Source organism: Mercenaria mercenaria, chromosome 8, assembly GCF_021730395.1.
Source record: "Mercenaria mercenaria strain notata chromosome 8, MADL_Memer_1, whole genome shotgun sequence".
NCBI lineage: Eukaryota > Metazoa > Mollusca > Bivalvia > Venerida > Veneridae > Mercenaria > Mercenaria mercenaria.
In genome coordinates this window covers 23,617,513-23,632,979 of record NC_069368.1, presented here as the reverse complement: position 1 = coordinate 23,632,979, position 15,467 = coordinate 23,617,513, and the positions used below count along the sequence as shown (strand labels likewise).

Genomic DNA, 15,467 nt, shown 5'->3' with positions numbered 1-15,467 from the left:
ACAGACAATGTTATACCTATTATGAATATATATTTTATTGTTTTTATAAAAAAAAATAATTATCTACTTTACTGTGAAAATATTGTTGATTCCAATATGATTTCTAGTTTTATAATTGCGTTTGACAGATAAAGAGATGTTTTAACAACCTTAACAAAAAGGCAAGTTTTAAAATTGTGTGCAAGTTTCGAATTCCTTTGTTTTCAATCTGTCTTTGTTAGACAAAGGAAAGTAGTAATAAATTTATAAAACTATTTTTTTGGTGAATTCCGGCTAATCTATGTAAATTATATATATAATTCTTTAACGAATGTAATATAATAGTTCTTATATTCATATAATTCTCTAAGTTATGTATATATATCAAATCTATACTTATGTTAAAACAATTTAATCGTGGTTTGATTAGCAGGGTAGGAAAAACAAATCTTAAAATATACCCCTAGTGAAAATCTCACATGTATGAAACAGTCAATCAACTCAAATTTGTATTAGTGATCGGTTGGTAAAGTTTTAAACAAATCCCTTGCATGACCGAAGTCTGATTAACCGCTTTTAAAATGATTTCCAGATCTTGATTTATACATGAGTGACATTATTTACTCCAGGTAAACTTGCAGATCTTATATTTCTGTATTCACCCTACTAACGATAGACAAAAAGTGTCACTTGGAAATGTTTGCAAGACGAGGACGATTCTTTGCTTTTCCCAGAATGTCCAATATACAGAGAGCCAGGCAGTATCAGAATCGGCAAACAATACATCACAACGACAAGTCCGGATCAATGTTTCAATAAGGCAACGATGTCGTCTGCTGTGAGAAATCGTCTGCCGATAAAGAGGCGGGTCTTGTCTCTTGATTTGTCAACAAACGTCAAACAGAAACCACAAATAGGCGGGATATAATCTTATTTATTTGCAACTTTCAAGATCTTTAGATCTAAGAAGATTCTGTTGAAGTTTGTCTAATTATTTGCGACAAGTTTCGCTTCTTATTAAGCCCTGCTGATCTTTTTTTAAATGAAATAAAATATAACAGTTTCGACTATTGCAAACAGTTTTATTTTTGAATTTCGGTAAAAGGACATAATATCACATGAAATAAGAATATAACAGTCATATCTGAAATGGAATCAAGTCTTCAGCCAGAGTTAAGTTTTCAAGAACATGCCCAACGGTTGGAAGAGCGCGCGCAGTGCACGGGACATCGTGGTGCAGACGACACTGCACGAGACGAAATGAATACTGGTAAGTGCATATATATTATTTTCTGTCACAAAAAGAAACTGTGTTTATTTACTACATTTTTAGGTATTTCACCAATTTATTGAACAAGAAAAAGGCACATTTCATATTTAAAAGTAAATTTGATATACTTTGCTTTTCTTATTTTCAAATTAAAAATATTTTCTCAATAATTTACTGTGCATTTCGTTACAATTCGTAACAATTGTGAAAGAAACTTAATTCAATTTGCAAAATGTAGTATACCATTACTAGTAGTTTATATGTTCTAACAGGGTTATTAAAACAGTAGGCCTACCTTGATCTACAATGTTCTGCTCGAGTATATTTTGCCAGATCTGGAGCCAACGAGGTGCTTGTGTCGAGCGCTGTCCGGCCTGGCAAAATCCGCGAGAGCCGAATCCACTATTGCAGATAAAGGTACTGTTTTAATAACCAATGTATTGCATACATATACATATTTCTAGCATTATATCAGCGATAACTTGACAAACAAGACTGAAAACTTGTTTGAAACGGTACACTTTTTGACGCATGGTACATTGAGGCGTCAACATTACGTCATTTCTGATTGAATACTTTTCCGTATCTGATTGGAGTTTAAATTAATACAGGGTTTTGTATTCGTTATTAAAATACCTGTAGTATTTAAGACCGAAAATTCGTATGCATATAATAAAAAATAACAGTTTTACGTTAAATATGCTACAAATTAATAATAACTGTTGAATATAATGCACATAAAATAATTCCAAATAGTGTCGGAAATGGGATTCCCTTTAATCATGGACAAACATTTCGCATTTTTTGACTATATGATAAGTTTTTATAAATTTGAGAAGTTAAACTAAAATTTGTGTTGAAGGATTTGTTCAGTTTGAGACGTCGATCTGATTGTAATTTTCCCATAACCACCTCCCACCGTATACGACTTGTCTTAGCATGCCATGCTTTGAATTAATAGAGAACGTGTTGCCGCCAAAAATTTAAATTTCTGTTAAAAGTTAGAAATCATTTTGCTTTGTTAGTTCATTATGTAATTGTAACAAAATTATTCAAAAACTTTCTCTTATCAATATTTATTGATAGAGATACCAAAAATTCTGCGACATAGTGTAAAATTTACTGCGCCGGTTACGCAGTTAAGTAGGACAATTAATGATACCCATATACAATCAACTAAAAAGATTGTTTATATTTCATTGCTTCTGATCTCTTTTATGGAATCCTTATTAAGATGTACATCTGAAACCCTACATTTTGTCCGAAGGAGGTTTTAGAAGCTCAAGACAAGTTCTGATCTTAGAGCGCCAAATATTTGATCCACGCCATGACAAAACCAACATAGTGCATTTGCATCTGGTCAGGATCAATGTTGTTCGCTTTCAAAGCCTATTGTAATGGGCGATATCGGTCAGTTAATTCCCCTGATTAAACAGGTGCGTGTATAGATGGCGCTACATGCGAATAGGTCCTAGAAATGTTTGTTTACATTATTTACATCATTATTCAGTCGCTGTCACTTCAAACTATATTAGTAGATTTGGAAAGTATCCGATAATGTCATCAAAATTCAGCTGTTTATCCCTTGAGCAATTGAGGAAAGAGCTTTATTCTATGCCTTGAAAACTATGAGACCAGCTGTAAGGACTGTTCTAAACATTTTCTGTGTGTCAGTTTTTTTATGGACTGTATGATTCTTATGTTGTTGTTTTTTTTTTAATTGTGATTTTCAATACTGAAATGCCCTCCTTGGAAAATCCTTTCATCATTGTGCAAGTATTCAGACTATATTCTTAAAATAAGAATCAATATAGAGAGTATATATTCCTAAAGTTACAACTTAATCGGGAAGATCTGTATACACAGCTTAATGCAATGAGGTCTTGAATAATATAGAAATTATAATAATAATTACTGTAAAATGTCAGAATGTATGCCCTTGTGATAAGATGTCCCTTCAATTTTCCATCAGCCCAATTAATTATTATAGCTGTTTCTCATATATTTCATGAAAATATCATCCAAGAGGCATAAATGATCCCTATTGACAAGTTGACATAATTCTATGGTGCTCCCTCTTTAATTTTCAGTCAATTAAAATTCAAAGCAACTTGCCCACATAAATGAAAATAAAGATCTTTACATTTAATAAAAACGCCCTTACGATTTTAAAAACACAGACCACAGATTTGTAAAGCTTTGAAAATAAAAATAATTAAGAAACCTATTAGACATTATTTCAAATTGTTAAAAGTATTAAGAAAACTTATTATACACATTACATTAACATCAGACTGACCGGTATTTAACACCTAAGTGTGAGCAGAAGTGTTAAGTCTGCTTCAATGACATATTCTTGAACCCCCTAGTGTTAACAGGACACATGACATGCACATTTTTATGATAACAATCAGTATGCAGCCAGTGGATAGGAAATATTATGCAAGCTTAATGTATCCAGTTGTAACCATGTGTCTATTTGAAACAAAGCTTCCACTGAGGGTTAAAATTTAGCAACATTTTCAACTAGCTACATTAGCTAGCCCCTTTTTGCTTATAAACTAAACGGAAATGTGACTCGCTTAAATTAATGCTACAACAAAAATTTTAGTTATATGTTACTAGCCAACATTTTGAAATGACGAAAATTTTACAAAGCCGTAAATTTGATGCTAAAAGCATTAGAAACAGCTATCCTAATAGATGATATTGATAAATTTCATGATTTGAATTATTTTTTTTAAATACTTTAATTACTTTTTTAAGGAAAGAGTTTAACACTATGATAAAAGCCGAGAGTACACCGCATGATAGGACCTATTCGCTCGTAGCGACACCTGTAAAATCATTTGGGAAGATAACTCAGCGAATGCTGCTATTAGAGAAACCGTTAGCGAACAGCATGGGGTCCTGACCAGTCTGCGCGGATGCGCAGGCTGGTCTGGATCCATGCTGGTCGCAAATGCACTATGTTGGTTTTTTCATGGCGCGGCTCATTTACGTATGGCACGTTCTATTCTTAGACACAGAATTCTATATAGCCGTATATTTATAACTGACAGATCCGTTAATCTGTCGTAAGAATGGAATGTGCATACTTTTTTTTAGCGAAGATTGAGGTTTGAAGTCAAATCAACACATTTTAAGTGATATGAAAAAAAACCCCAACAGATTGTTAATGACGGAGGCATATAAGGTATCAGTCCAGGCACTATTGAAGACGCTGACGCGTGTCTGAATAGAATCTTTAGCCTGATGGCTGCCTTGAATTGGAGGATTTTCATTCAAAGATGGAATTCAAATCACCCAGCAACCGAGATCCTACCAGTAGACTGATCGAGTTCAGACAATAAAAAGGTTATAGTAAATGAGAATTATAGAAAAATCATGTTGAAATTGGAACAAAACTTATATCTTGATCTAGACCTGTGAGGTTGTTTTAAAGGGCTAAAACATATTGGCTAACATTTAGCAGGGGCGTGTGAAAGGAGCGGACGGATCCCGAGGTGTCTGTGTTAAGAGAACCAGAACAATATTTTAGGTTGATATTCAATGAATATGATATAAATTACAGCCCATTTTCTGTTATGTTGATCAAATTTTAATACATTGCTAATGCTTTAGAAAAGTTATTTACATATGTAATTGATTGTCTGCATGAGCGTTTTCAAAGATTCCATCCGCTTATAGGTGTTTTTGTGCGTGTATGAGAAGGGGGACGGGGTCGACGCAACATCAAAGCAATGTTTTACAAATATGTTAGTGTGGACAATCAAACAAAAAATTAAAAATGTTGCTAGATTTTTTTATCATTAAAAAGAATTCTATCTCGTCATATTAATATCTAAACCATTTGATATCAATAACTGTTTTATTGTAAAGGGTGCTTAATAGCCTGTAATTTCAATGGACTTATCTTCTTTTACATATTTTTTTATTATTAGCCAGTCCCATTGTTTGAGCCCGAAGAAAAATAAAATATTATGTAAGCGCCTGTAACACTCGCGCAGGACTTGAGCCTTCAGATGAGAGGGGCAATCGATTCGAGGTCAGCGAACTTCAACTCTGTTGCGGAGGCCAAAGAGCAAAAATAGTTATCTTAAATAGTTTCAGTGAGTATGATTATCCAACAGAGGTTTTGTGAGAGAAAAAAATGTTTCAGCTATATTTAAAAATAGCGCATTCTTTTACGGAATCTGGTTAGTGTCAACACGTTTTTTGCAGTCTTACGCAGTCAAACATTATTACGGGCGAATCTTTTAAGTTGGAATATCGCCTAGTGGTACCATATTCTGCACATCTCAGATACCAGATATATGCAGTAGATAACGCAGAATCATTTCTAACAAATAAAATATGTCCAACTAAATCTCATTTACTTTTTTTTTGTTTTAGAAAAGTCTTCATGCTCGAAAATGCGGTTTAGTTGAATATATTAAAATGTAATTGGTCCGGCTGGGATTTGGACCGAACACGGGACTGTTTTCCGATGACAAATATAGATAAACAGTTTTGGTCTCTGGATGATACCCACAACCGCGGTAGAATTAATTCTGCTGCTAAAATGCAATCAATTAAAATTCCCATCAGCAATTCCCGAACCGTCAAGAAATTGAAAATTTAATTACCTCACCCGTGCCAAAGGTCTGTTTAAACTTCTTAATACTGATGGATGCGATAGAATCAAATGTTGATATATCTTTAAAGATTCAAGGGTTTGAGATTAAACTGTTAAATGCAGAATTTCCCTGATGGAGCGAGTGTTATCTCATCAATAGTAGCGAATTAAAGGGACTAAAAAGAACTGTTTACATTTTAAATGTGTTTCAATGAATATTTTAATAGACTGTTCAAGTGCAGTTTTGTCACTTCGCTCTTTTTGCTGTGTATGTTGGTAGGTCATAGCGACCATATGGGTACAGATGTTTAATTTCAATGTGAGTGGGTCCCTTAAAATGAAAAGTGGGGTTCAAGTAGACCCTTAAGTGGTCATATCTGTATTTAAATGAAGTGGAAACAAATCCTTAACACATAACATCTGGTCAGTTTTCCTATTTGTAAGATAACAATTATTTCAATTTATAACGTTTTCGTTTTTATGAGTTAAGTGTACATCTGACGGATGGGTATTTTATCATTTCGTAGCAACAAAAAAGAAAGAAAGAAAAAGAAAAAAACCTGTTAAAAGCACTGGAACATTAGTGTTGGACTACACTATAACGTGGAACAATTGAAACAATTGAACGTTTGTTCTATTTAATTAGATACAACGGCTGGGTGAAGATGTCGGCTCATTTCGATTGCAGTCGGCGGCTTTTACATTATGTAATACATTATTTTTCAATGCCATTTCTGAACACAAAGTTTCGCTTAATTTTGGTCCGTTAAGAAAATTTAACATGTCTAATGATTAATCTTTACATATACATGCATACACAAATTAATGTCACTTTTTTCTCTCCGCTCAAAAAAAAAAAAAGGAAATTGAAGAACCCCGATTCATTTTAGTTCTTCGATTTCTGTAGACAACTAATAACCTTAAACATACGAAATACAAACTGTAAGTTTTCACATTCTCAACCAAATATCGTACTTATATGTCCTTCTTAGCTGAATCATTGACAATTTGACAATAATTCATCTTAGCTTCCCATTCCAATCCCAGCGTCCTGACATTTCAGCATTTTCTGTTATTTCGGTTCAACGCTCATTCGCCCATTATCGTCGAGAGAAGCGCTAGCGTGAAAGATGAATTCAAGATTATTTAATTTACGCTGTGAAAATCAAATATGTCTTTTATTGGCGGGATGGAAATCTTGTTAAGCAGACACCACTGCCTAATAAGAATAAACACCATTTTCACCATTGTGAACCATAATGATATCCGATAACTTTATTAAAGAGTCATCAGTTAGAGACGAGAACGATAAAAGATGTCTTCTTTAGTCGTTCCCATAATGTCATTTTCCAAATATCGGCGTTCTGAAGTGTCACGTGGTGCAATTCTAAGAATGTGTAACAAAACATCAGAACGTAATGATGTCACGTGACATTGGTTTGTCGCATCATGTTGATGTGATTTTAAGTAGAAATTAGCGACAAATCCACCTGATCCGATGCAGTGATGGTACTTGAATCATAACGAGGCTGTCTTCCGCTACCACTTGAATTACGTAGTCAGCTGAAATTGTGTTACTGTCGTTGACGTCAAAAGGTCTAATTTCTTCCTTGAATGACCCTAGAATATTCAGTTATTAGCGAAAATATTCTCTGGAACGTTCTGATATTTCAAGCTGAAGTAAATTGTACTTTGATATAGCAAACACATTTATACTGTTGAGATGAAAGGGTATTTATATGGTGGATCATTTGTGCCATTTGTTATTCCGTTCTGTCGGAGCGGTAGTTATATCGTTCCGCAGTACGTCGCCTCGTTATCCAATTTTAATAAAATTGCTAATGCTTTAGTACGCACTTTACGTCGCACCGCGGAACGTCGCCCCTCCAAACGTCGTCCCGCTAAACGTTCGCCTCCCCGAAGGTCATTACGTAAAACATCGCCATAACAGACGTAACCCCGCCAAATGTCGCTCCACCGAATGCCGTCTTGCCAAACGTCGCCCTGAAAAAAATACGTCGTCTTTCCGATATGAATACGGTAATGATTCGAAAACTCAGTTCAGTTGTGATTAAAGTTCAATCATCCATGGCCTTACTCTATATTCTTGTACTGCTTGTGTACCGGCTTTAGGTGGCAGGGAAGCGGTTTCGTAGTTTGGCCCCGGTCGATTTTCTGTATAAACAGGACAGGGTAGATATAAAGGCATATCTATCTTACTGGTTATTTATCATTATTAATTCTTTAATATATCTGGGGAATGAGGAACGGTTAATTATTCTACATGGCGGGTGTTTTAAAATTCCGGTTGAGGCTAAAACATAAACACCAGAACAAAAAGTCGGCCAGACGCTCGGCTGTCATCCATCCACTTTTTTTTCAAGTGAAAATTAGGGAAATAAAGTGGTGGTTGGGAGACACATTCCACACCACCTGGGTATGCATCTGTGTTCGCACTATACATATATGCTACGAAATTGGATTTAAAAATATAAAATGGATGAAAGGCAGAGTTCAAAGTGAGGCCCGGTTAGGCTAATTTTGGTCTATAAAATTTGGGTGATTTGGCCAATTTTCACTACATCTGGCATGGAAAGCGACAGGTGCATAGGACTGGAGAGTCGTCTTTATGTAGTCTATAGTATCTGCAATGGTCCATAGTAGTTTCAAAGAAAAATAAGCAAAAACGAGATTTCTATGGATATTTCAACACTGGTACCCACACGTCAATGTGGAATTCGCAAATCTGCACTCTGCTGCCACCTTACTTTTGTACTCCGAAAGCTGCAAATTCGAGCGTGCTTGTACTGTAGTAGATATTGTACTCTCATTGTTGCAAATTCGGACAAAACTTTTCCAACGTGTGTGCACTTGCGTAGATATTGTACTCCGGTGTTTGAAACTTTGGAGAGAACTTTTCAACGTAGGGGTACCTTGCGTAGATATTGTTGTCTTGGTTGCATTTTCAACGCAGGGGTACTTGCGTAATTATTTTACCGTCGTGGTTGCAATTTTGGACGGAACTTTTCAACGCATGGGTACTTTGCTTAGATATATTACTCCCGTGGTTGCAACTTTGGGGAGGGGCTATACTTGCGTAATTATTTTATTGTCGTGGTTGCACTTTTGGACAGAATTTTTCAGCGCAGGGGTACTTTGTGTAAATATTACATTCCCGTGGTTGCAACTTTGGGCATAATTTTTCCAGCGTAAGTTTACTTGTGTAGATATTGTACTTCCTTGGTTACAAGAAGAATCCCTTCCAGCGGAAGTGTCCTTCCAGCTGCAAAGAAGAGGACATTTATCATGCGCAGATATACATCAAACTTGCAGCTGACACATATACTCGCGCAGAAATACACTCCCATTCATATACTTCCTCGGGATGATGACATTTCTGAGAAGTTGCAAATAGTTAATTGCCATTTAATGAATATACAAAACCGTAAAAAAGAAACGTTACTTCAAATCTGACTCTATAATTAGTATAATTACCAGACAAGTATATCTTGACATTTTTTTTTCAGCAGGAGAATTACACTAGATACTTTTCCTTTTCTTGTTTAACCATGTTCGATGAAAAAACATCAAAACTTTCTAAGATAATAAGAAAAGTGACAAACGAAAGTTTTATTTAAGAGAATGTCATATGTGATCTTTACCCACAATGGGCATGGCGGAAGAAAACACCCATCTAATACCATGGCTTAAATAAGTTCGTATACATGCATGTCTTCAAATATTTAAAAACAAAAAAACAAACGTGATTATTAGTACTTTGTCATTAAATTCTCAACAATATGTAATTGTCATGTCCACTTCATTTTGATGATACACAACGTTTCATTTGAAATAGATTGAAATTGTAGGAGGTGAGTGCATAATGTATTGATGTAGTTGAAATATTTCAAGTCTAAAAATGGCCAAAAAATTGAGACTGGTAAAATCATGTGTGCATTCATGTTGATTATTATTATTATCATTATTATTATTATTATACCACATTCATATAGCACTCTTTTCATGCACATGCACACGTTCAAAAATGTTTCACAGAAAAATTGCAAAAATACAAACAAATACGCATACAAAAATAATGCATCCCACATTTACAAAAATCATAAATGTAAAACGTATAGATTAAACAAGATAAACATACATACATATTTAAAAGTATTTAAGTGGGCCTAGGATAAAATACTGTTCTACGCTGTTTTATGAAGAAGAAGAAAAAAAGCATCAATGTATCGGTCAGTTAACAAAATATTGTTCAAAGAAGTGGGTTTTTAGCAGGCTTTTGAAAGCAGCTAGCGTGTCAGCTTCCCTGATCTTGACGGGAAGGGAGTTCCAAAGCTTTGGAGCAGTGCACGAAAAGCTGCGATTGCCATACATATATATACAAAGATTCATTAGAATTTGGTGGAAAATGAAGGAGAAGTTAAGTACACAAGAAAGTATGACTTACGGACTTACATACGGACAGGCCAAACACAGTTTGCCATCTAGATTTTCCAACCAGAAGAATAAAAATAGCTAACATTTGTATATTTTTCAACTGAACCTCAACCCTCCAAATATGTATATGTGAACTTTCTCTTGCTTTTATATTTAACGAAGAACAAAATGTTTGTTCCTACTGTAGTTTTCTGTTATCGAATGTCACGATGGGAATAACTTGTAATCTTGGCTCGCTGTGTTAAAATAGAACCGTGATGTACCAAAGTTGTTAATTTATTTTCACATTCAAATATGAGCAAGTCCGTCCCGGGCGCAATGTTTACTTTCTTAAAATAATTAAACACAATATTCAATTTTGGTCCAAAGAAATAAATATCTTTCGACATGACATTCTCTGAAAAAACTTCAAATGTCTGTGAGAAGAACATCACTTGCTCCAGTACAAAAAAAAGAAGAGATGAAATTGCTAGATAAGCATGCACCGTTACAATCACATACCGTGAAAATGGCTAGTTTATGCTCATTTTCACCTTGTGAATAATTAATGTGACGGAAATGAATAGGAATCTTTGAAACAGTATTAATATGATCTTGATGGCGTGGTTGGAAATTAAATCATAGCTATTAAATGTAATATGTCATTAAATGTATTTTTGCGAAGAAGTTACGATCATAGATTTTATACGGCCCGTCTTGAATTGATCGTTAGAAACCTATTAATATGAAGGTGTTTATTAATTCTAGTTTTAAACTATAATGATTATTTTCGTGTTTTTTTTTTCTTCCACAGTGTTCTAAAGCTAAGCAAGGAAATTTCAATGATAAAAAAGTTCATCTTATATACGAATTAACCCTATAGCAATAAGTCACTTTACTAATTCATCTCCTTTAAAAAAAAAAAAGAAAAAAGGTGGTTGTATCTCTGTCACGATAGCTACACGTTTTGTCTCAATCAAAGTAGAATCATTGAAATCAAATCAAAGAAATAGATATTAATTATAGAAATTGAAATCAAATCAAAGAAATAGATAAAAATGAACTTTTGATTTACCAAGATCTAATGGCTTTTAAATATCACAGAATTTGAAATAAAATGAGAGAGTTTTAATATTCATACTTACTTTTTTACCAATGACATCCCATTAACACTTAGAAATGTAGGTATACAGTAAAGACATACTCGCATTGCCGACGCAACATAAATTTTGAGGCAAAAATGACCCAAAATGCACATCTTGTGCGACCTGTACCGTTTTATCTGCAAACTGACCTAAAACATATGTATATTTTAAAGCATGTGACCAAACGAAAATAATGGTGGTAGAAAAGTTCCTCATAACCGTTTACTGTTTCCGCAAATATGAGCTGAATCTAGATGGACGGATGACCGTTTCCATTTCGTCTGGGGTAAGATTTTAGACCCGACTGTGTACACGAAGCAAGGACAATCGATTCAAGCATTATCTATTTTACACAACAGTTACTCGTCCGCATGAATCACTAATTCTATAAACATCATAAATAACCAGTTGAATGTATATGCCTTTAAAATACATCTACCTGTTTTATTCAAAACACGTAGGCCTACACCCGGGGCCACAATGCGAAACTGGCCCCTGCCACAAAAAGTTATGACCGATTCTATCTTTTTAAATGAATAAACAGACGGAAGAAGTTTACCCGCAGAACCTCACAAACGTTTCTCCGCAAGAAAAAATTACCAGCGTAGGTCGTAAAAACAATATTCCTGTAAGAAATGTAATTAAGCATCATAACGTATTGTTTTGTAAACAGCAGGTGGTTCTGAACCTGGAAGCAGACGATTAATGGTGGGAAATTGAAAAAATACCGCCATCTTGATTGAATGGTTAATCGAATGGCATTGCTTTGTCAAGAAATTGAAAACGGCAATTAAAGATGCGCTATGATAAATGGTCAGACTGGTAAAGTATCGCTTTCTCAGTCAATAAAATGGCGCGGTTAAAAATAAAAGGAAAATAAAAAAAATTGATTATTTGCATATCTCTCGAAATGTAAAATACGGTTGGGCATTTTAAACATTTTTTGTATCCAACTGGTATCGTCCAACATAACCTGTAAGAGTTAGAAAGTTAAGGCGTAATTATTTGCGTTTTTTTTCTCCATTAAAAGGGGTACAGTGTCAGTTTTTATTCTAAATTTAGTAAGTACCTTCTATTGTTAATGTTATACTCTTTGTAAATATACAGATGAAAACAATGTAATTCTGTAACTTTTATTTAAAAAACTCTTGCACATATTTTTTTTTATAAAACACTCACTTGCAGTTTAACTTTTACACGTATTTTATATAACACTCCTGCAGTCTAACTTCTAAACATGCTTTATTAAAAAACTCCTGCAGTCTAACTTCTAAACAGTATTTATATTAATTTTTTAAAAAAGTTCGTAGTCCTTTAACATTGTTGTAGTTTAACTTCTTTTTTTCTTAAAGACATTCTTGCAATCTAACTTGAGCATAAATATTTCATAACATACAGGTGTATTCCGTAATATATGTATAACAGCTAGATCAGGCTATGCTTGCAAAAGATGTAAGAAACATGTCTGTATTTTTATACACTTTGATAAAATTTTTACTTTTAACATCGTGCTGTCATAAAACATAAATTGTGCTGTACGTTTTGAAAGCGTATTCTACCAGATGCCAGCTTTTTGTTGTTGTTGTTGTTTCCATATGGACATACGGTATGATTAAAAACTCGCGACACTGAAACAAAACAACTAACAAGCAATTTGCTATTCATTGATTAAATTTCTAAAATGTCAGATCACGCAAAAGTATAATTTCATTTCTTTTAATATAACTGATATGGCATAGAAATGTTGTGATTCAAAACACCGATGAAATTTATTTTATAAGAATGTGTAGATTTTGTTTCTTTTTCGTGTTTTTTTTTTTTCTTACTAGAAAATGGTTTCAAAAATCATACAAATATCCGATACGGTACGAAAACGGCTCGACTGACTTTGACAGGAATTGTCTTTCCTCATTATAAGTTCGAAAATTCTAGAAAGTTTAATGCTTTTTTGTGACTTTTCAAAAACGGGTTGGAGTCGGAAAATGAATGATATTATTTGTCAGTATTGTTTGACCTTCTTGAAATTTTGTAAAGTTATCAACTAAGCACATGCTAAATGTCGAGATAATTTTTCTGATATTGGCAAAACAACAAATAACGATTTAGCTGATTTGTTCTGCATATGTAAAAGGTTCTTGTCAACTAACCTTTTTTTGAAGACAACTTTTGGCGTTTCGTCTAAATGAGAAGTACCGAGTTTGTCAACACATTCATTTTGGTATAATTGCATACCATATATGTACACATACAATATATGCACAAAGACGATACACATATTTGCCATAGCTTACCGCTTACATCATATTCCATAGTTTTTGAAATTTTACATTGAATAACTTTCATACAGAAAACACGTGACTGTTTCAATAATGGGTTATAGCCATTTTATGTTGAATAATACACTTTATAAAGAAAACGTCCTCGACACGACATCGTGTTTTATGCTAACATTTCATAATAAATATGCTGACAAAATCAGCAAATTTCATTGAAACGAAGTCCTAAAAATTGTCTTTACAACAAAGAAATAGGTTAAAAAAACTTATTTTCATAGTTCCCCACACCCGCGTGTTTATAGGCTGGTATTTAATGTATTTATCACTGTACTTGTCACCACTAGACCATTCAACAGAATACAAAAATAGAATTGACTTACAACGTCTTATGACGGCAACACGACTCATGCCATCTGGATTTAGATGACATTAAGGCAACAATTTAAATGCCCACTTTAAGCTTCCATAGTTTTTTTTTTTTTTTTTATCATTTTTGCTCTTTGGTATTTCATTTATTTCGATCTGTTTTCCTCTCTTCGCAAAATAAAAAAAAATCTGCCTGTATTTTTACATTGCTCAAATGTTCTGTAAAGAAAAAAGAATTACTGGGGAAAAAAGTACTTTGTGCTATATGTAAAATGTAACATCAGTCACGCAGACTAAATGCCTCCAAGTATCTAGAAGCTAATACATTATTTAAATAATCAAAGACTGTAATCCAAATGACACCGGATGACACTGAAACAGCTGCCATTTAGCACGTGAAGCACGTTATGTTCTAATTTACTATAGTCTGTTTCTAATTAAACATTTAGTTCCTGTTATCAAATCGTTTAAAAGACGGACTCCTGATTACGTCAATACAGGGAGTCAGAATGCATCTAAGACACGCAAACCCGTCCATTTTCTATTTATTTTCTCTAAATGCTTCAGGAACTCAATTAGAGTATATTTCTCAAGTTCTGGCAAGTGGCTTGTTGGGGTATAACGCATGCAATTAAGTAAGGTAAAATTATAGGAATACGGGGCTTCCTTTTGTCAGTATAAAATTTGATATCGGCTAATGGGATGATTTTTCTTATGTAGAAACAAAGACTTTGGTTCATTTTTTGCCGGAATTTACCCTGTAATCAATCCGTACTAAATCATACACGATACCTCAGTGCAACGTTTCAGGAACACGAAGTGGTATCATTATATTTAGCATCGAAACAGACCTAGCAAAGAACCTGCAAATTCGCGACGTCAGTGACGTCAAATTCTATGTCGTTCATCTATTACCAAAAAGTGAAAAGTAATGTTTCAATAATGCTTAGTGATCAACGGACTTTATTTAGTGTAATGTCCGTTTTATGCTTTATTTTATTAAATGCAGCCCGGGTTTTGCTGAAAATGTTTTAGTACACGATTACGCCACAAGAAAAATCACTACAAAGTAATTTCGATACAACGGGGTCTTCAAAAGTATACCGGACAGATTAATACGACATCAGCGCGTCGACATTTTTAATTACGTCAATGTCACATACAGAAACACTGCAATGTAAATATCAACGTAAACGTTTATCATTGAAAAGCATTGTCAAATCAATTATCATTTAACTACCATGATTTTACGGGTATTCGATATTCGTTACCGACGATGGAATTAATATTTGAATAAAACGAATCCGAATACAAGTCTTTCAAGGGCTACAGTGCAAAAATACCTGTATATAGTGTGCAAAGTAATTGAATTTAGGTGA

At 33.9% G+C, this 15,467-nt stretch overlaps 1 protein-coding gene across 1 annotated transcript in view; it reads left to right on the top strand.

Annotated features, from left to right (window-relative positions):
- Window positions 1-963: 963 nt before the first annotated feature.
- Window positions 964-15,467, top strand: part of LOC123565822 (photoreceptor-specific nuclear receptor-like) — a 30,160-nt gene continuing 15,656 nt past the window's right edge. The window contains exon 1 of the mRNA XM_053549540.1: window positions 964-1,249. Coding sequence (XP_053405515.1) covers window positions 1,129-1,249 — 121 coding nt within the window. The 5' untranslated portion in view covers window positions 964-1,128. The remainder of the gene's footprint in view (window positions 1,250-15,467) is intronic.